The sequence below is a fragment of the Aegilops tauschii genome, chromosome 7 (genome assembly GCF_002575655.3).
Source record: "Aegilops tauschii subsp. strangulata cultivar AL8/78 chromosome 7, Aet v6.0, whole genome shotgun sequence".
Taxonomy (NCBI): domain Eukaryota; kingdom Viridiplantae; phylum Streptophyta; class Magnoliopsida; order Poales; family Poaceae; genus Aegilops; species Aegilops tauschii.
This window is the reverse complement of record NC_053041.3, coordinates 283,147,938-283,167,521: the sequence shown is the minus strand read 5'-3', so window position 1 is coordinate 283,167,521 and position 19,584 is coordinate 283,147,938. Positions and strand designations below refer to the sequence as shown.

Sequence of the window (19,584 nt, the reverse complement as noted above, 5' to 3'; positions counted from 1 at the left end):
CGTGCATCGGTTGTGACGTGTGTTGGACGTGCAAGTTTTTACTGATAATTTGTGCGGGAATCTAGGTTTCTTATGGAAACACTTCATTTTTTCCGTCGATGGAAGTATCTTTCCATTGGGGGCGACTTAATTGCAAGCTGATGCCTGACGCACCGCACGCTCAGTGCATTGTGCACATGAACGAAATATAGAGTCGAATCTCAGGAATGCCCACACAGACCGATCTTATCCATGTTGCCCAGCAGTCTCACAATTAAATAAGAAAGTCAGCCGGCGGGAGGGGTTGCTTCGGGTGAAAACCTGGCTGGTGCTCGCCGGCCGGCGGTGACGGCACCCACGGGCGTCGCTAACCTTCTTGGAAGCGTCGTCAAAAATCTACACATCCCATACTCCCGGATCAAGATCTTCGGGTGAAAGCCAAGATCCTGCTGTAGGGTCGGACGGTGGCGTCGTCTTCACCGTCGTTTATCCTTCTTTAGGGCGCAGTCTTGAAGATCTCGATCCCCATTGGTGCTTCCTTCGGGCTGGACGTGCATGGTGACTTCTGTGGCAACGATGACGAGAGGAGCGATGTCAGAGACTTGGCATTGGTCGAGGTAGTCGGCTCTTCTCCGGCGTGTCCGTGGAATTGCCTGGCTGTTTTGTTGTTGTGAAGTCAAAGCTGCGGTGGTTGAGCCCCTGTGGCATACGATGACACGCGACGGGTGGTCCGTTCGGTGATCTTCTGCGACGCCAACTTTGCCCGGTTCTCTGTAGCTAACCGTCGGAGTCGGAGCTGCGTTGTCGTAGTTGGTGATCCGCCCTGTGAGTGTACTGTGGTTCTGTCGCCAAGAGGGCTGTTTTTTTTTCTTCTTTGATCTTTGGATCTTCACCATGTTGTTTTTCCGCTGCTTTCTGCTAAATCAATATTAAGCCAGCAATTTGCTGGATCTTTCAAAAAAAATTAAATAAGAAAGACACAAAGTAACAAAACATGTATAACTACATATGTTTAAAAAAACTTTATCAAGTAAAATGTCTGGGGTACAAAAATTGAAATGGATTTAGATGACTGCTTTCTGAAATAACATTTGCAAGGACAGGATGGAAAATGCATAGCACTTTGCATGTTACAACTTACAACTGACAGAGGCCACAAAGGCACACTAGCAAGCGCTAGCAGGAAAGACAGTATAATGGAACATAATTTAGCCCGATCTCATCTCATAATTCAAAGATACAGGTGAGGGTGAAACTATGGTGAACCAACTACAATGTACATCAAACATTACCGTCTAAATTTGTTGCTCTTATTACAGAATGACGCTAATCAATGGTACATAAGGCAAAGAGATGGATGGAAACACACAAAGACACTTAAAACTACTCCGTATATGTTAAGAGGCAGAGAATATCACAACCATAGTCATCTAAATGACAGAAAAAGGCGAAAGAATAGTTCGCTTTGTGCTAAAAGATAAAAGAAACCGTTTCGAAAAAGAAAAAAATGACAGAAAAATACTGACAATGGAGGTATCATATCGAATACAGATATCACACCATCTATGTGACCTTCTTCAAGAATTGTACCTTCTCAAACTCTGGGGTGGCATAACTCTTGTCCACCTCCCATGCATGATGAGCCATCATGTTGAATGACGATTTCACCGCCTTCTGGTCAGAGACCTGCCTTGAGAAAGGTATCCGAACAGCGAAGATGCCTTCCTCAGAATGAACGTGCAAGTCAAAACCAAGTCTGTCTACCCAAATCATCTTCACATCCAATGCCTATTACCACACATGGGACACAGTTAATTCTACTGTAGCAAAACAGTTCAAAAGCTTCCAGTAGTTGCATATGGTATCTTATAGGAAAATAAATGAGGTCTTCTAAAAAAATGAAATCAGAAATTTTCTACACGGCTAAATTTCTGTTTCTTCTAAAAAAGAACAAAAAAGATGCTCAATTTATATCCATCTTCAATTTCTTAACTCATATGTCTGATGCACAAGTTAGTTGTGCCTTTTTGCTTTGAAGTGCAAGAAGCTGAATATAAATAACTCTACAGCTCTATGTTAACTTTCCAAGGAAACAAAATATGTGTTTCCATTAGGTTTTCTTTTTCCCAAGAATTGAGAAACAAACCAAGGATTAACAGAATAAGTTGAATACTACCTGAAAATCTGATTCGGCATAAATATTGTATATCCTATGAACATCTTCAGAATGTTCACTGTTCATTTCCTCAACAAAGCTTTCAGCAAAGTTTCGAAGCGGATCTGGTTCTGCATCACTGTATTCTGACGGGACTACCCACACACGGCCCTGGATAGAAAAAGTATGCAACATCACCATCTTGATCATTAGCAAATTCCTAGTGCCAAATTGCACTGGCAAAATCCAAGTACAGAAAAATTTCAGAGCATTAATCATTGATGCAAAATGAAAACTACAATGTTCTAAGGTATTGTAGACTCTTCAACATGTATCTATGAGCAGAAAAAAAAATGAATTGAAACACAAATCAGTAAATTCATAACATGCTAAAGATGGATCTTAAATATATGATACTAAAGGCAATTAGCAAAATAGAAGGCAGTTGAGAAACCATTTTTGGTAACCATATAATATTCAGTTAGCATCATTGTTATGTGCGGAACCATATGGTCGGTGGGCCCCAGCCCTGGCCGCACCACCCCCTGGTCCAGCCGAAAGTGGCTAGGATTCTTGTACTGCTACAAGTTATTACGATCAGATTTGTATTAGGTGTAGAGTCCAGATTAGTTATTAGGTTCAGATTCGTATTATGTACAGAGTCCAGATTAGAACCTGTTTCAGAGACCAGATTGTATTTCCTTCGAGTCAGCTTGTCAGCCAAGCTATTCCTCCTATATGTTGGTGCTTCTCCCGAGATTAATAAATCATGAGAATTCAGACTATTACTATCTATTAGGCCGAGTAATTAGAGTTTGTTCCATCTGGTATCAGAGTCATCTACGACGGCGGACGATGACAAAGTCGAAGGTGGCAACACCAACCTCATGCTCAAGGAGCTAACGACCCAGATGAAGGAGGTGGTGGCGCAACGGACCACTGATCAGGCCTTCATGGAGGGCCTCGTCCAGCACCTTGACGCCCTGGAGCAACGACCAGCACTCCACCACCTTCTGCCCTGGTCGACCCTCGAGCATTGGCGCTCAGCTTCACTGACCCACACGCGGTGTTTCACCTGGCAGCTAGCGACTCCTCCGCCTCCTCCACTCTGGCCCATGCCACCACCACCACCCTCGTGAAAACAGGATCTAATCCACGCCTTCCCCCACCATCGTCACTACCACGCTTTCCAGCCTCCCAGTTCTTTCCACAGCAAACTGGCCCTCCGCCAGCCCATCACCAACCCCTTGTTTACCCTCCGTTCAACCCAGCTTTCCACCACGCATCTCTGCCACCGCTGCCCTACCAACAGCCACCCACCAATCCTAATCACCCACTTCCTCAACCACTACATACCCAGCCCACAAATGCAATCTCAAAATACCTCACGCCAATTGCCCCCCTCCCATACCAGCACCTTGGTGCTGGCTCCGGCTCGTTGTCCCAAGCTTCCACAAGCTCGACTTTCCAACTTTACCATGGTTCCGTCGATCCACTCGGCTGGCTTCATAGGTGTGAGCAATTCTTCCGGGGTCAGCGCACGGAGGAGGCTGACAAGGTATTCTTCCGGGGTCAGCGCACAGAGGAGGCTGACAAGGTGTGGACAGCTGCATACCACCTTGTCGACAATGCTCAGTCCTGGTACCTCCAGTTTGAGCGTGATCACGGAATTCCCTCCTGGCAGCACTTCAAAGAGGCGTGGCACCTTCAGTTTGGGCAGTCTGTACACGCCAACCCCTGGGCGAGTTGGCTCGGCTTCCACACCTCCACCATTGCCGAATACGCCAGCAGATTTATAGCGCTGCTGCGCAGGACCAGCTAGCCCTTAAGCTCAGTGCAGCAACGTTTCTTGTACACACCCGGGCTCCCCGAGGGCCTCAAAGTCAATGTCGAGCTTCAGCAGCCGATGGACCTCCACACAGCAGTCTCCCTCTCTAAAGCATATGAACAATGCCATCCGTTCCCAGCACCAATGCCGCGTGGAGGCCGACCCCGCTGCCTGCTGCTCTTCCCGCACCACAGGCCGTTCCTGCTGCAGCTGCTGCCCCTACACCAGCTCCTTGCGCTACACGTTGCCTCACACCCACCTAGATGGCAGAACGACGCCGCCAAGGCCTCTGCTACAACTGCGACGAGCAGTATGTCCTGGGTCACCGGTGTGCACACTTGTTCCTCATCAAGCTCGACGACTTTGCGCCTGGGGATGCACCTCTGGAGGATGAACCAAAGACACAAACTTCATTTGTGGTAGAAAGTGAAGATGTTATATGTCACTGAAATGACGCTGATACATAAGCATTAGGTCTTTGTGGTTGTTTGACACATTTTTCACTCCTGTAAAAACTATACCAATTCTAGAGAAGTGGTCGACCACACACTCTCCACCCTCATTCGAGTGCTCATCAAAAGGAATATTAGAGAGTGAGAAGATTGCCTGCCCATCGCCGAGTTTGCCTACAACCTGCAAGACACTCAACAACATTCCAGTCTCCGTTCGAGGTTGTCTATGGGTTCAACCCACTTTCACCCTTGGACATCTTATCGGTACCTCGCCAAGAGCTCACAAATATGAATACAAGTGCCCGCGCCGAGTTCATGAAGATAATGCACAATGACACAAGACTCACCATTGGGCAAAAAGTTCAACACCACGCCAACAAGATCAACTTCACCAAGAAGCCTACAGTGTTCATTACCGTGACCTCGTGTGGGTGAACCTTCGCAAAGATCACTTCTCGAAAGAGTGCAAGTTCAAGTTACTTCCATGAGCCGACGGTAGCGACAACGCATACAAGATTTACATCCCGTTGGATAAGTACTCGGTGAGCGACACCTTCAACTTCAACGACCTTGCGCCTTTTCATGGTGATTAGGATCTTGATACGAGGACGGATCTTCCCCAAGGGGGAGATGATGTTGAGCATCCCATGGACATCACCATGGACCCATCATCAACCCCACAAATTCCAAGTGGACCGATGACATGAGCTCGCGCATGAGCCATTGAAACCAAGGTGAATTCATTACTCTCTGAGCTCCCCATGCATTATCTGAGACATTGCTACTACCTCAATCCGAGATCTGGTGCATGCTCTGATACCAAGGAACCACCCATGAAGAAGCAAGGGAAGAAGTCTGAGCCATGTAGAAGGGAGAAGAAGGGGAGGAAGAGTCACCACAAACAGGCAATCGAACAGTCGGGAAGAATCATCCTGGAAAGTCCAGTCACAGTCAGAGAATCGCAAGAGAGACCGGCCAACTGTCAAGCTCTCACGCCCTGGATATCCGAGAGCAAAAACTCAAAGCCTGACAAAGGCCGAACTGTCAGGGCTTGACGTCGGACTGTCTGACCACTTCAGTCCCGGACTGTTCGGCCACCGAGTTTGCCAGTCCGTTGACGCCCGCGCCATCTAGGAGAAAGGCACGCATTAAGGCCCGGACTGTCCGGGCTAATTTCAATTGGACTGTCCGGCCAGCTGCCTACAAGCAGGAATCTGGCTGAATGACAATGTATCTCTCCTCCCCACCTACCCCTGCGTCTGTAGACTAAATAAACCGTACCTTAGGCCAGATCTAGGGTTAGCAAAGTATAAACTAAGAACTTGAGAGAGCTTAGTTATTCCAAAAAAAACTTGAGAGCTTTGGTCGATCTATCTCCTCTAGTAGGTGTCGTGGATGTAAGTCAGATGCCCTACATCTGAGCCCAGCTACGACGCAGTTGTTACACACAGATTTACGAGTTCAAGTCCCTCATGGTGGAGGTAATAGCCCTACGCCTCGGTGCTCAGGAGCTGATTGATTAGAGTGTATAGATTAGAAAGATTGTGAACTCTCGCTATGGAGCTGGGGGGAGGCTTATATAGAGTGCGCCTTCGCCCCATGAATGCTGCCATTACCAAGGGTTTATGGGGGGAGTTTAAGGACGGCCGTCACTGGTAACAGGTGCATTAACTACACTTGATGAGGGTGAACACACGTCCTGACCGTTGTAATTCCGAGGAGTCTCCTGGTCTTCTTTGTCCGAGTGCCGACGGGTTCGGTCGAGTGGAATGCTTCCGTCCAAGTGAACGTTCTGACTGACGTGCATCTGAATGCTATCCTGGCCCTGGGGCCCAGTATAAGGTGTATGGTGTCCTAGGGTAGGGTCTGTAGGTCAGGACCGTTACCCTACCCTTAGTACATTACCCCATCATTAGCCCCCGAATCAGTCGGGGTTAGGAGGGTCAAGTCGGAATGAATTCCCAGGTGAGCCGAGTGCTATGTAACCGCTCGAGGGCTCTTGCTCGTCATTCGACGGTCTCGACCTTGCACGACGCCTCGACGGATTCGGGATCATGTGGCGTCCGAGTGAGGGCTCTGCTCTAAGGAGCCGATTGAGGGGTATCACCGTCCGAGTGAAATGAGCCTTCGTGCGTCGAGCGGCTGGCCAGGCCCGAGCATTTTTGGAAGGGCTTTAAATGACGAGCAATTGGATTGTCGGATCCCGGATTTCACGGGATTCGAAATTGGGAATGTGCACGCGCACGAACGGTTGCGACGCGGTGAGTGGGGGAAGTGGGGCGTGATGCCTCGATTTTCGCCACGTATCGCAGGATCTCCGCCAGCGAGATTCGAGGAGATCCGCGGGCCCGAAAGCCAACGGTGAGGATCAGCGGGCGGAGGGACCAGTGCTATAAGAGGGGCCCCGCGTCAGGGGGGAGGGCACCAGATCACCTTTCTCCTCTTGCCCCAGTCCTCTGTCTCCTCTTCTCCACTCTGCGTGAGCCCGCTCGGCACCGGAGTGCTACGCGGCGATGGCGAAGGACAAGACGGCGAAACTGGAGAAGGCGAAGAAGGGGAAGAAGATGTCGAGCTCCAAGGTCGCGCCTCCGACGGGCTGGGGTCTAGGGTGATTGGCTCCCGCCGACCACCACGGCAAAAGATCTCAGCGGACTCGTCATCAACGGATTGCTGCCGGAGGGGAGTTGGAGGCTGCCGGAGGAGGGAGAGGTCAAGCTTGCGTCGCGGCCAGGGGAGCGCGTGCTCCTCGTCACCCACGTGGAGCCAGGTTTCTCTATGCCACCCCACCCTTTCTTCCTTCGTTTCTTGAATTACTTCCGTGCTCAACTCCACCACCTTCCTCGAACACCATAGCGTACCTTGCCGCATTCGTTTCCATGTGTGAGAACTTCCTGGGTTGTCAGCCGCATTGGGGGTTGTTTAAGCACATCTTCACATGTCGCTCTCAGTCGGTGAAAAAGGCTTCTCCTGATGGAGAGAGAACCCACGTGACCCAACTGTGTGGTGGATTAGGGATCCAGATGAGGGGTAGGAACGCTTTCCCGACGATGACCTTTCCTGATTCGGTCAGAGGTTGGCAGTCGACGTGGTTCTACTGCAATGATATCCCTTGCACCGGCTTGTCGACTGGTCTTCCCCCTTATACGACCGAGAGGGTCAATCTTCCTTCGTCACTGACGATGGACAAGGAAGTAAAGACGAATGTGGGGATCCTGGTGACCGCTGTAGTCGGGCTGATTCAGGGCGGAGTGACGGGCCTGGATCTGCTGGAGGTTTTCCTCTGACGACGGATTCAGCCTTAGCAGGAACGGCCTCACCCCATGTGGTTCTATAAGGGTCCCAACAATCCGACTCGAGTAGACTCCGAACACGTGGACGAGAAGGTCATGGAAGGGTGGCTCATGAGCATCACCGGCACTCGCGACAACCCTCGGTGGTCGAGGCGGATCCCACTGTACGACAACGAGCACCGGCCAATGGAGGTAAGCTTGTATTTCCGACTGAATCATTTCTGCATAAGATATCCGAGTGACTTCGACTGATCTGACTGTTTGCGTTTCTCGTGCCTCGCAGGAGTTCCAGCAAATGTTTTCGCCCGTGCCGAATGGAGACCACATTCTTGGGAATGTGGAGAGTGACCATGGCAATGTTGATAGTGAAGAGTACAACGAGGAGGAGGAGGATGACTCGGAAGAGGGGGCGAAGCCGAGTCTTCCCCATCTGCTGAGGAGCGCATAGAATGCCGCACCAAGAAGTCCCACGATCCGAGTGGGCGCCAGACCAGTGACGCGGCTCCGAGCACAAGGAATCCAAAGCGCACTCGGACGGCGACGCCGGAGCCAGCAGAGAAGACTGCCAAGCAGCCCAAGGTCGCAACCCCCAAACCTCGGAAGGCCGTGGCCCTGCCTAGAATCAAGGTGACTGTGCCCATCACGTCGGCGTAAGTATTGCACTTTCCTCTTTCGCTTCAGGGAACTCCATTGATTCTTCTTGACCGAGTGAATCTATGAACCAGAGCTGCAACTTCAACGACGTCGCTGATGCAAGTCGACGAGGAATGCGTCGAGGCTGAGTCCGGGGATGTGGCCACTTCCTAGAAAGGTTCAGGCTGTTTCCTTCTGTTTTGCCTTTCGATCCGGCTAAACTGTGAACTATGGCTGATGATGTCAAGTGAACGCAGCGCCCGCAGAGATCATCCTTGTTGGGGACGACGACAAAGAGCCGCCACAGAAGAGCGCCAAGAAAAGGGAGCAAGACGTCGACCGACTCGAGGACCGCTGCTCGGAAGACGCCACCGCGCCAAGTGCCTCAAGCTCTGCCCGAGTCCAGTGCGACCGCGCCACAGAGGCCGAGTGGCTCTTCCCATGCTGGTACTGATCCCATTGCGGCCGCACCAACTGCCCTAGCTCCGACGCCTGTCCCTGCCGTCAGCTTGTTCAGCTTGCATAGTGCCGGAGGACCAGACATGGGCCAGCAAGGAGGCAATGATCCAAGCGGAGCTGATGACCCAGCGCCTGAAGGAGGTGTATGATGCCAGCAAGGTAAGAGGGTACTTGAGGATCTGGTACTGGTCTAGCTTGTTCTTTCCGGGAGTGTTGATCTTCGAGCACTCGGAGTACCTTTTACCGTCGACTGACTCATTTTTTTGTACTCCAGAGAACTTGCGAGCTCGGAGCTCATTATGTGTCACTGGAGGAGGAGAGGTGGAGAAGGGGAACGCAGCCCGTCCGCACGCGGAGGTGCGGACCATGAGAGGTAAGTTTCAGCAGCCGAGTGTCTTATTTTCATTTTCTTCCTTTCTTTGAACCGAGTGATTTCACTCGAGCAGATGTGCATAGTGAAAACCATCGACTCCAAGTGCGACTCAGGAACTGCATTTCTTTAGAAACTATGAAGCAGGCCCTTGTCGACAAGGACAATGATCTGGTGGTAGCACAGAAGGTGACGAGAGAGAAAACCGAGGCTGTCGAAGAGAAGTTGGCCGTAGTCGAGAAGCTTGAGGAGGAGAACAAATCGTTGAAGACTGCTGCTGAGGAGGCGAAGGAGATCGCCGAGCTCAAAAGGCAACAAGCCAAGTGGGATGACAAGTTCAAGACCCAGGCGATTGCTTTCGAGCAGGAGAAGAAGACTTTAAGCGAGAAAATCGCCCAGCTTACCCAAAAAAGGGACTCTCTAGAGAAGTACATACAGGATTCTACCGGGAGATGCGCGCCAAGCTCGAAGGTATTTTATACCGGCCGGGTGAACTTTGTTTATTTCCGAGTGAACCTTGTTTGCACATGCTGACCTTTATCATATTTTTGTTTGGCAGAATACTGCCACGACCTCGAGTTGGAGACTGAGAGGATTGAGAGGGATCTGGATCCCACCAGGTCACTTGTCAGGGACAAGACAGCCCTGGGCATTCTTCGACTGGAAGCTCGTCTCGACGACGCCTTGGGGTACATCATTCGTCTGCGGGGCGCGATGGGAAGGATCGACAAGGAGTTGTGGCCAGAGGAGACACTCCATAGTGACTTGGAGGCGATGATGGCTCGCCTTAACGAGCCCCCCCCCCCCCCCCCCCCCGCCGAGTGCAAGCATGGAAGAGATCCGCCGCCCGCTGTGGAGCCGATGTGGCGATTTCCGTCGTCCGCATCCACTGCAAAGACATGAACGAAGAGAGGTTGAAGTCTCTCAAGGTCGCCAACACGAAGAAGCTCAAGTTCGAAGACTTCATTGAGACATTCATCAAGGCCGTCACTCGGATCGCTGATGGCATCGATCTGGACACCTTTGTTGAGCCTGCCAGTCCCTCAGACGCGTGAGAGAACTTTAAACTTCAACCATTTGCCTCGGTATGCCGAGTGAATTTGTATCCGCTTAAACTCTTTCGGGTCTTGAGGCCGGGCACTTGCATTTGCTTTTGAACTACTGGAGTTATTCGAATGCTTTCCCTTTAATGTCTTTGACTTAGGCGAAAGCTGGTTCACATCTAAGCCCTCGAGTGAGAGGGAAGCCTTCACTCAGAGTGTTTGTTTTAACTTAGGCGAAAGCTGGTTCGCAGCTAAGCCTCCGAGTGAGAGGGAAGTTCATCACTCGGAGTGGTTGTTTTAACTTAGGCGAAAGCTGGTTCCCAGCTAAGCTCCCGAGTAAGAGGGAAGTTCGTCACTCGGAGTGGTTTCTAACTTAGGTGAAAGCTGGTTCGCAGCTAAGCCTCTGAGTGAGAGGAAAGTCCGTCACTCAGAGTGGTTTCTAACTTAGGCGAAAGCTGGTTCGCAGCTAAACCTCCAAGTGAGAGGAAAGTTCGTCACTCGGCGTGTTTTTTAACTTAGGCGAAAGCTGGTTCGCAGCTAAGCCCCCGAGTGAGAGGGAAGTTCGTCACTCGGAGTGGTTTTTAACTTAGGCGAAAACTGGTTCGCAGCTAAGCCCCAGAGTGAGGAAAGTTTGCCACTCGGAGTAGTTTTTAAACTTGGGCGAAAGCTGGTTCTCGGCTAAAGCCCCCGACTAAGAGAGAAGTTCGTAACTCGGAGTAGTTTTTTAACTTAGGCGAAAGCTGGTTCGCGGCTAAGCCCTCGAGTGAGAGGGAAGTTCGTCACTCGGAGTAGTTTTTTAACTTAGGCGAAATCTGGTTCGCGGCTAAGCCCCCAAGTGAGAGGAAAGTTCGTCACTCGGAGTAGTTTTTAACTTAGGCGAAAGCTGGTTTGCAGCTAAGCCCCCGAGTGAGAGGGAAGTACGCCACTCGGAGTAGTTTTGTAAACTTAGGCGAAAGCTGGTTCGCGGCTAAGCCCCCGAGTGAGAGGGAAGTTCATCACTCGGAGTAGTTTTTTAACTTAGGCGAAACTGGTTCGCAACTAAGCTGACAAGGGTTCACCCACAGGGGGATTGGGCTCAAGTGTGTAAAGGTGAACTCAATGAAGTACTGGAAAAGACATGCTTTTATTTATCAAATATCACTCGAGTGCTTTTATTACATCTTAACATGTCGACGTCAAGTATAAAACCGCCAAAGCAGGTTGGCATTCCAAGCGCGGGGCTCATCTATACTCTTCAGCAGGTTGTAGAGCATGTACGCTCTGTTATGCAGAACCTTTGAAACAATAAAGGGGCCTTCCCACGTGGGAGCAAGTTTATGAGACCTCTGCTGATCCACTCGGAGCACAAGATCGCCTTCCTGAAAGGCCCGACCCCTGATGTGTCTGTCATGGAAGCGCCGCAGGTCCTGTTGATATGTGGCCGAGCGAATGAGGGCCATCTCTCTCTCCTCTTCCAGGAGGTCGACGCCGTCCTGGCGTGCCAGCTCCGACTCGGCCTCAAAGTACAATTCCACTCGGGGTGAATTGTGGAGCAGATCACTCGGCAGGACAGCTCTGCTCCATACACCATGAAAAAGGGAGTGTGATTGGTAGACCGATGGGGGTCGTCCTCGGCCCCCAAAGAACAGATGGCAATTCGGTGACCCAGGCTCCAGCAGCGTGCTCCAAATCGCGCATGAGGTGTGGTTTTAACCCTTGGAGGATCAAACCATTTGCTCTTTCGGCTTGTCCATTCGACTACGGGTGTGCCACAGAGGCGTAATCGACCCGAGTGCCTTGAGCGCTGCAGAATGTCCTGAACTCTTCTGAGTCAAAGTTTGAGCCATTATCGATGATGATGTTGTGGGGGACGCCATATCTGAAGACTAATTTTTCAAAAACTTGATCGTCGTCCGAGAGTCTAGCTTCTTGATGGGTTTCGCCTCAATCCACTTGATAAACATATCGACAACGACCAACAAGTAAGTGAATCCACTTGCCCCTGTCCTAAGAGGGCCGACCATGTCAAAGTCCCCAAACTGCAAATGGCCAGACGAGTGGAATGGTCTTCAATGCAGACGCAGGCTCATGTGATAAGTTTGCGTAGAACTGACAGCCGGTGCAGCACTGGACTATCTCTTGGGCAGCCTCGTTGGCACGTGGCCAGTAAAAACCCGCTCGGTAAACTTTAGCCACGATTGTCTGAGAGGACGCGTGGTGTCCGCAAGTTCCCGAGTGGATCTCCTCAGGGATCAATCGGCCTTCCTCTGGGGAGATGCAGCGCTGAGTCACGTCGGTGACGCTCTTTCTGAACAGCTGGTCGCCCATCCCAGTGAAGGCCTTGGATCTGCGAACAGTTTGACATGCTTTGACCTCGTCCTCTGGAAGCTCCTGCCTAAGCAGGTACGCAATATAAGGTACTGTCCAATCGGGTGTGATCGCCAGAATCTTCATGACCAAGTCTATAACTGCTGGGATCTCAACTTCAGTCGAATCGGAGGGTCTGGCTACTTGCGGGGGCTCTTCGGTGAGAGGATCTTCTTTCACCGTCAGGGAACGGAGGTGCTCAAGGAACACGTTGTTGGGTACTGGTTTCCGAGTGGAACCAATCTTTGCCAGGTCATTGGCTGCTTGGTTCTTAGCTTGAGGGATGTGGTGAAGCTCTAGAGCCTCGAATTTCTTCTCCAACTTTCTCACTGCGTTGCAATATCCCGTCATGGCAGGGCTTCTGATGTCCCATTCCTTGAACCGATCTTTGCCAGGTCATCAGCTGCTTGGTTCTTAGCTCGAGGGATGTGGTGAAGCTCTAGACCCTCAAATTTCTTCTCCAACTTTCTCACTGCGTTGCAATATCCCGTCATGGCAGGCCTTCTGATGTCCCATTCCTTCATCACTTGATTCACAACGAGATCCAAGTTACCGTAGACCATCAGGCGACGGATGCCGAGTGATATGGCCATACGTAATCCATAGAGGAGCACTTCGTACTCGGCCTCATTGTTGGAGGAATCAAAGTGGATCTGCAAAGCATAGCTGAGCCGATCGCCTTTTGGAGACACCAGGACTACCCCAGCGCCCGAACCATTCAACATCTTGGAGCCATCAAAAAACATGGTCCAATGTTCAGGATGACCTTGAGTCGGCTGTTGTTGCTCTGTCCATTCGGCCAGGAAATCTGCTAATGCTTGGGACTTGATCGCCTTTTTCGCTTCGAATTTGATGTCTAGGGGCAAGAGCTCAATAGCCCACTTCGCCACTCGACCAGTCGCATCCCGGTTGTTCATAATCTCAGACAACGGGGCATCGCTGACGACTGATACTGTGTGTTCTTGAAAGTAATGAGCTACCTTCTTCGCGGTCAGGTAAATACCATAGACGAGCTTCTGGTAATGAGGATATCTCTGCTTGGACGAAGCCACAACTTCAGAAATTTAGTAGACTGGACGCTGAACTTTGTAAGGCTTGCCCTCTTCCTCCCGTCCACGGTGAGGACGGTGCTAACAACTTGGCATGTGGCTGCAATGTACAAGAGCAATGGCTCTTGGCTGTTCGAAGCAGCAAGCACCGGCTGGGTGGAAAGCAGGGCTTTGAGTTCAACAAACGCTGCCTGGGCTTCAGGAGTCCACTCGAACGAATCGGGCTTCTTCATCAATCGGTACAGGGGCAATGCCTTCTCACCGAGGCGGGAGATGAATCGACTCAAGGCTGCAAGGCAACCTGTGAGCTTCTGCCCGTCATGAAGGCGTTCCAGACGCTTCATCTGAACTATCGCACTAATCTTTTCGGGGTTGCCATCTATCCCTCGTTCGGAAACGAGGAATCCGAGTAATTTACCCCCTGGCACCCTGAAAGTGCACTTCGCTGGATTCAGCTTGATGTCGTATCGTCGCAGGTTTATGAAAGTCTCAGCGAGGTCAGTCAGCAGGTCGGAACCTTTCTTGGACTTGACCACTATGTCATCCATATAAGCCTCAATATTTTGACTGAATTGCTTCTGTAAGTACTTCTAAACCATGCGCATGAAGGTAGCGTCGGCATTCTTGAGACCGAATGGCATGGTGATGTAACAGAAGCACCCGAAAGGGGTGATAAAGGTTGTTTTTATTTCATCTGGCCCATACTGTCGGATCTGGTGGTACCCGAAGTACGCATCCGGAAATGACAGTCCCTCACATCCCGCAGTGGAATCCACTATCTGGTCTATGCGGGGGAACGGGAAATGATCCTTGGGGCATACCTGATTAATGTGCTTGAAGTTGATGCACATTCGGAGAGACATGAATTCTTGGGAACCATGAGGACGTTGGCGAGCCACTCGGAGTGGTACATCTCACGGATAAACTCAGCCGCCAGAAGCCGAGCGATTTCCTCGCCAATCGCCTTCCTCTTTCCCGTGGCTAAGCGGCGGAGATGCTCCTTCAGGGGCTTGGCCTTCGGGTCGACTCGTAATCGGTGCTCAGCCAGTTCCTGGGTACACCCGGCATATCAGATGGCTTCCATGCGAAGATGTCCCAGTTCTCACGGAGGAACTGGATGAGCTCGGCTTCCTATTTGCTGTCAAGTGTCGTAGATATGTTGGTGGGCGCGACATTGGGGTCTTCCGGGTGAATATGTACTGGCTTCGTCTCGCCGGTCGACTGAAAAGCGGACTCCACAGTCGGTTTCTTGAAGCGCAGCAGATCACTCGGATCAGCGGTCTTCTTGTACTCTTCTAGCTCGACGACTGCCATCTGCTCATTCGCAATCCGAGATCCTTGCTGCAAACACTCTTCAGCACGCTGTCTACTGCCAGCGACAGTGATTACGCCTTTCGGGCCGGGCATCTTGAGCTTGAGATACACGTAGCATGGACGGGCCATGAAACGTGCATAAGCAGGCTGACCTAAAATGGCGTGATAGGCACTGTGGAAGTCAACTACCTCGAAGGTCAACTTTTCCTTCCGAAAATGCTTCTCGTCACCAAAGACCACATCTAGGGCGATCTGACCGAGTGACTTTGCTTTCTTTCCGAGAATTACCCCGTGGAACTACATGTTGCTCTCACTGAGGCGAGACATAGGGATGCCCATTCCCTTCATGGTCTCTTCGTAAAGTATGTTCAGTCCACTACCGCCGTCCATGAGGACCTTGTGCAACCGGGTGCCTCCTACTATAGGATCAACCACCAGCGCCTGCCGTCCGGGGGTCGCGTTGTAAGCGGGGTGATCCGACTGATCGAAGGTGATCGGCGTCTTTGACCAATTCAGGAACTTGGTTGTTGCTGGCATAGCCATGTTCACTTCCCGATTGATAACTTTCAGTCGACTCTTGCTCTCAACATCAGCAAAGATCATCAAAGTCGCATTGACGTTGGGGTAAGCTTCCGCCTTATCTCCATCGACGGTGTCGTCTGGACTCTTGTCGCCCGACTGACCCTCTCGAAATTGCTGCATGAGCAATCTGCACTGCCGAGTGGTATGTTTAGGCAATATCAGCTTGTCGTCTTCCGTCTTTTTTAGGATGAAACTGACACGGTTGACCGAGGATGTCATTGCCTGACTGATCTTTCTTCTTCGCGACCAACTTTTCCTTAGCTTTCCCCTTGTTCTTAGCTTGCCCGGCCAGAGCTACGGCCTCAGCTTGAGTCGAACCATCAGCCTTGCGCTTCTGTTTCTGATTGGAATTATTACCTCCAGGACTAGCTTCATTGATTTTTCCTTTGCCATTGCGCAGATGGTCTTCCTCTTCGCCATTTGCATACCGAGTGGCAATTTCCATCATTCGGCTCATAGACAAGGGCTCCGACCGACCGAATTTCAGGATGAGCTCCCGATATCTGACTCCCGCCTTGAAGGCGCAGACAACCTGATGCTCGGTGACGTTCTCCGCCACAAGATGTAGTGGACCAGCATTGAATGTACTCCCTCAAGGTTTCATTCGGTTTCTGAACACAATGTTGCAACTCAGTTAGTCTAGCGGGCCGCTTGCATGTCCCCTTGAATGTTTTGATGAACACTCGGGCCAAATCTTCCCAGCAATAGATGCTGGCCGGGGGGAGTTGGTTGAGGCAGGCCCGCGCCAAACCCTCTAACATCAACGGTAAATGGTTCATAGCGACATAGTCATTGCCGCCTCCAATCTGGACAGCCACCCGATAATCCTCGAGCCATGTCTCAGGCTTGGATTCACCAGTGAACTTGCTAATACCTGCAGCCAACCTGAAGTTTGGGGGAATCTCTGCGGCTCTGATAGCTCTGCTAAAAGACTCGGGACCTGAAACGAAGGCCCCGCTTCCACTCGAACGATCTCTGTCTAGGTTCTCTCTGTGGGCCCTACCCCTGTCCACCAGGTTCTGAACGAGAACAGTTCTCGCGTTGAACTGCGGGTCGTGGTGGTCGACTGGTTCTCTCTGGCGATAGTCGCGGGTCGACTGGTCATCGCCATATGGACGCCTGTCATCATACGGCCGGGACGCGTCGGCATGCGGCTGTAGTCGTCATGGCGCCGCGGGAGCGTGACTTGATCACGGCATCGCTCCAAGTACCGATCTCGTTGGCAGTCGCGGTCATCTCGCCGCGGAGGCGACTGCCTGCTTCTTCTCGAAGCAACGGGACTGTGAGCCGACTGGACGGTGCCAGCCCGGACAAATCTGCTGTGAATCCTGTTGCGCGAGTGGGACACGGCTGAATTCTGCTCTTCAGCTGCTTTGAGCAAAGCTCGAATCTGCCTGATGCCCTCTCCTGCCTCTGACCGTGACGGCTGGATGGAATCTACTATTAGAGTAGCTGCAGCCAAATTCTGAACAGGGGGCGAAATACCTGATAATTTCGTTGTTGATCGCTCAACAATTGCCGCTGCCGTCGACTGGTATTGGCTGTTGTTGCAAGCGCGCTTGATCCTCGAGTGACTTCTAGAGCTCCTCCAGACGAGTGCGCTCGGCCAAACTTGGCATGCGGCCTCCAAAGCCCGAGCCTCGGGAGTCGTCCCAACGATGCGTGTCTGGAGAGCCTACACGTTCCTGCGCTGCAACTCCTCCCTCCGCTGCTGAGTGAGAGGCTGGGCCCGTTCCTGCGCTGCAACTCCTCCCTCTGCTGCTGAGTGAGAGGCTGGGGGTGGTACTCGTCGGTGCGACAGTCCTTGACGTCGTCAACGTTGACCTGCTACGAACCATCAACTCCCACGCCGCCATGGGTATACCCAGGCGGACCGTGCCGGGAATCGGCCATCGGCACCTCTGCAACGGGGTCACTGCTCTCGCACTCGGATCCATCATCCGAGTTCCCATGCAGGGAGGCGAACAAGTCAAGGACGGGCTCGATCGCCGCGATTTGCGGGGCCGTGACCTGAAGGGCCACCGCGTGCCTGATCCACCGCTTGAGTCGCGAGCGCCCAGAACGCTTGCGGCGGCGACCCGCGGAGCGGAGAGGCGCCGACTGGTACGGGACCGACGGTTGTCGAAGGAGAACGCCGAAGGTACTCGCACGGAAGTGCGCTGCGCCGCGGACGGGCAGCGCCTCGACGTCCAGTGGGGCCTCCTGATGCCACGCCGAACCATCAGCGACGAAGCTGAGGGCACCGAAATGGATCTCGCCGCCGAGAATCAAACCGCCGCTGGAAACCATGGTGAAGGTGGAAAAAATGCAACTACGCCGGAAGTCGCTAGACGCCTGCCCCGCGGTGGGCACCAACAGTCGTGGATGTAAGTCTAACAGTAGTGTATGGGGGTACGAATTGGAGGGCAGAGCCCAGCTACGGCGCAGTTGTTACACTCAGATTTACGAGTTCAGGCCCCTGACGGTGGAGGTAATAGCCCTACGTCTTGGTGCTTAGGAGCTGATTGATTAGAGTGTATAGATTGCAAAAGATTGCGAACCCTTGCTATGGAGCTGGGGGGGCGCTTATATAGAGTGCGCCTCCGCCCCATGAATGCTGCCATTACCAAGGGTTTAAGGGCGGCCGTTAGTGGTAACGGGTGCATTAACTACACTTGATGAGGGTGAACGCACATCTTGGCCGTTGTAATTCTGAAGAGTCTCCTGGTCTTCTTTGTCCGAGTGCCGACGGGTTCGGTCGAGTGAAGAAGACCCGGTCGAGTGGAATGCTTCCGTCCGAGTGAACGTCCTGATTGACGTGCATCTGAATGCTATCCTGGCCCTGGGGCCCAGTATAAGGTGTATGGTGTCCTAGGGTAGGGTTTGTAGGTCAGGAACGTTACCCTACCCTTACTACATGACCCCGTCAGTAGGATCAAGGCCTCCTACTTTGGAGAAGAATCCCTACGGATTACCAGGACCTCCTCTCTACGGATTGGAAAGAACTATCTCTCAAGTCCTCCGTCTCTCCTAGAGATTTGGGGATGAACTACCTAGTTACTTGTGTCCTTTGTTGTTCTTGGATCTAGATGTACCTCTTCTATTGGCTTGCGATTTGGTTGAGTATTTGGTGGTGAGACTTGTCCCTTGTGTTTCCTCGTGTTTTCCCCCGATTAGCTCTCGTGTTCTTCCTCAAATCCACCTCCAATTCGTGAAGATCAGGTCACCCAGCAGTTTGCCTTGTATCAGTACATCTCCAAGAACGAGTGGGTTGGAGGAGAAAGCCTTGAGGACCGGTTGCTTAAACTTTCCAGGGAATGCAGTTTCTCGGATTTCAGTGGCGAGGGGATTACAAGACCTCATTTGCACTCCACGGCGGTGGCGACGACCTTTCATACGAGTCGGCACTTTTTTTGTCAGTGGAGATTTCCAGCAGGCGGCCCCGGGCCCTACTAGAGGGACGAGAGTGCTCTCACGATGACTTGCTCCCGCCGTTCTTATTTCTGAGCCGGCGTCGCCCTCCTTGGGGGCGGCAAACTCCCGATCATTATGTTCAGTGCAGGCTTGGCTACCTTGGGGCGAGTCCCTTGCGGACCCTACTTGGAGGATGATGGCTCTTTAGTGAGCATCTCCAGCATGAGGTCCTCCCATTGGAGCGGCGTAGGTTGGCGGCCCTGAGTATGGCGGGGGCACGGCCATGTGCGGGCCCAATAGGGCTAGAACCATGGGGATCCAGAGGGTACCAGAGCCATCTAAGGGACAAAGTTGGCTTGGAACGATGCTCCTCTAATCGGACCAGATTCCATTGGTGACACGGGGTTCGTCCTGCTATTGCGACGGTGTAGTCATGGTGGATGCTGCCCGAGGTTCATCGGAGAGAACTGTCCGGGATGCAGACCGATATTTGCCACGCCGGTTTGGAAGGGCTCGACCAAAGCTCGAATGGAGTCGACGTCGACATTCTCTACATTGACGAGTGCCCTCAACTTGGCAATGGAGCAAGGATAACACGTGGCGTTGCCAGCAGGTGGGGTCCTTCGACTTTGTCGTGGAGGCCTTTCCCTTGAGAGATACTTCAGCCTCGTTTGAGGCTCGTTTCATCGGG

At 51.9% G+C, this 19,584-nt stretch overlaps 1 protein-coding gene across 1 annotated transcript in view; it reads right to left on the bottom strand.

Annotated features, from left to right (window-relative positions):
* Positions 1-1,267: 1,267 nt before the first annotated feature.
* The window catches only part of LOC109763784 (glutamyl-tRNA reductase-binding protein, chloroplastic), a 29,708-nt gene continuing 11,391 nt past the window's right edge, over positions 1,268-19,584 (bottom strand). The window contains exons 4-5 of the mRNA XM_020322645.4: positions 2,156-2,305; positions 1,268-1,767 (exon numbers count right to left, since the gene is read on the bottom strand). Of these exons, the coding sequence (XP_020178234.1) occupies positions 1,543-1,767; positions 2,156-2,305 (375 nt within the window). The 3' untranslated portion in view covers positions 1,268-1,542. The remainder of the gene's footprint in view (positions 1,768-2,155; positions 2,306-19,584) is intronic.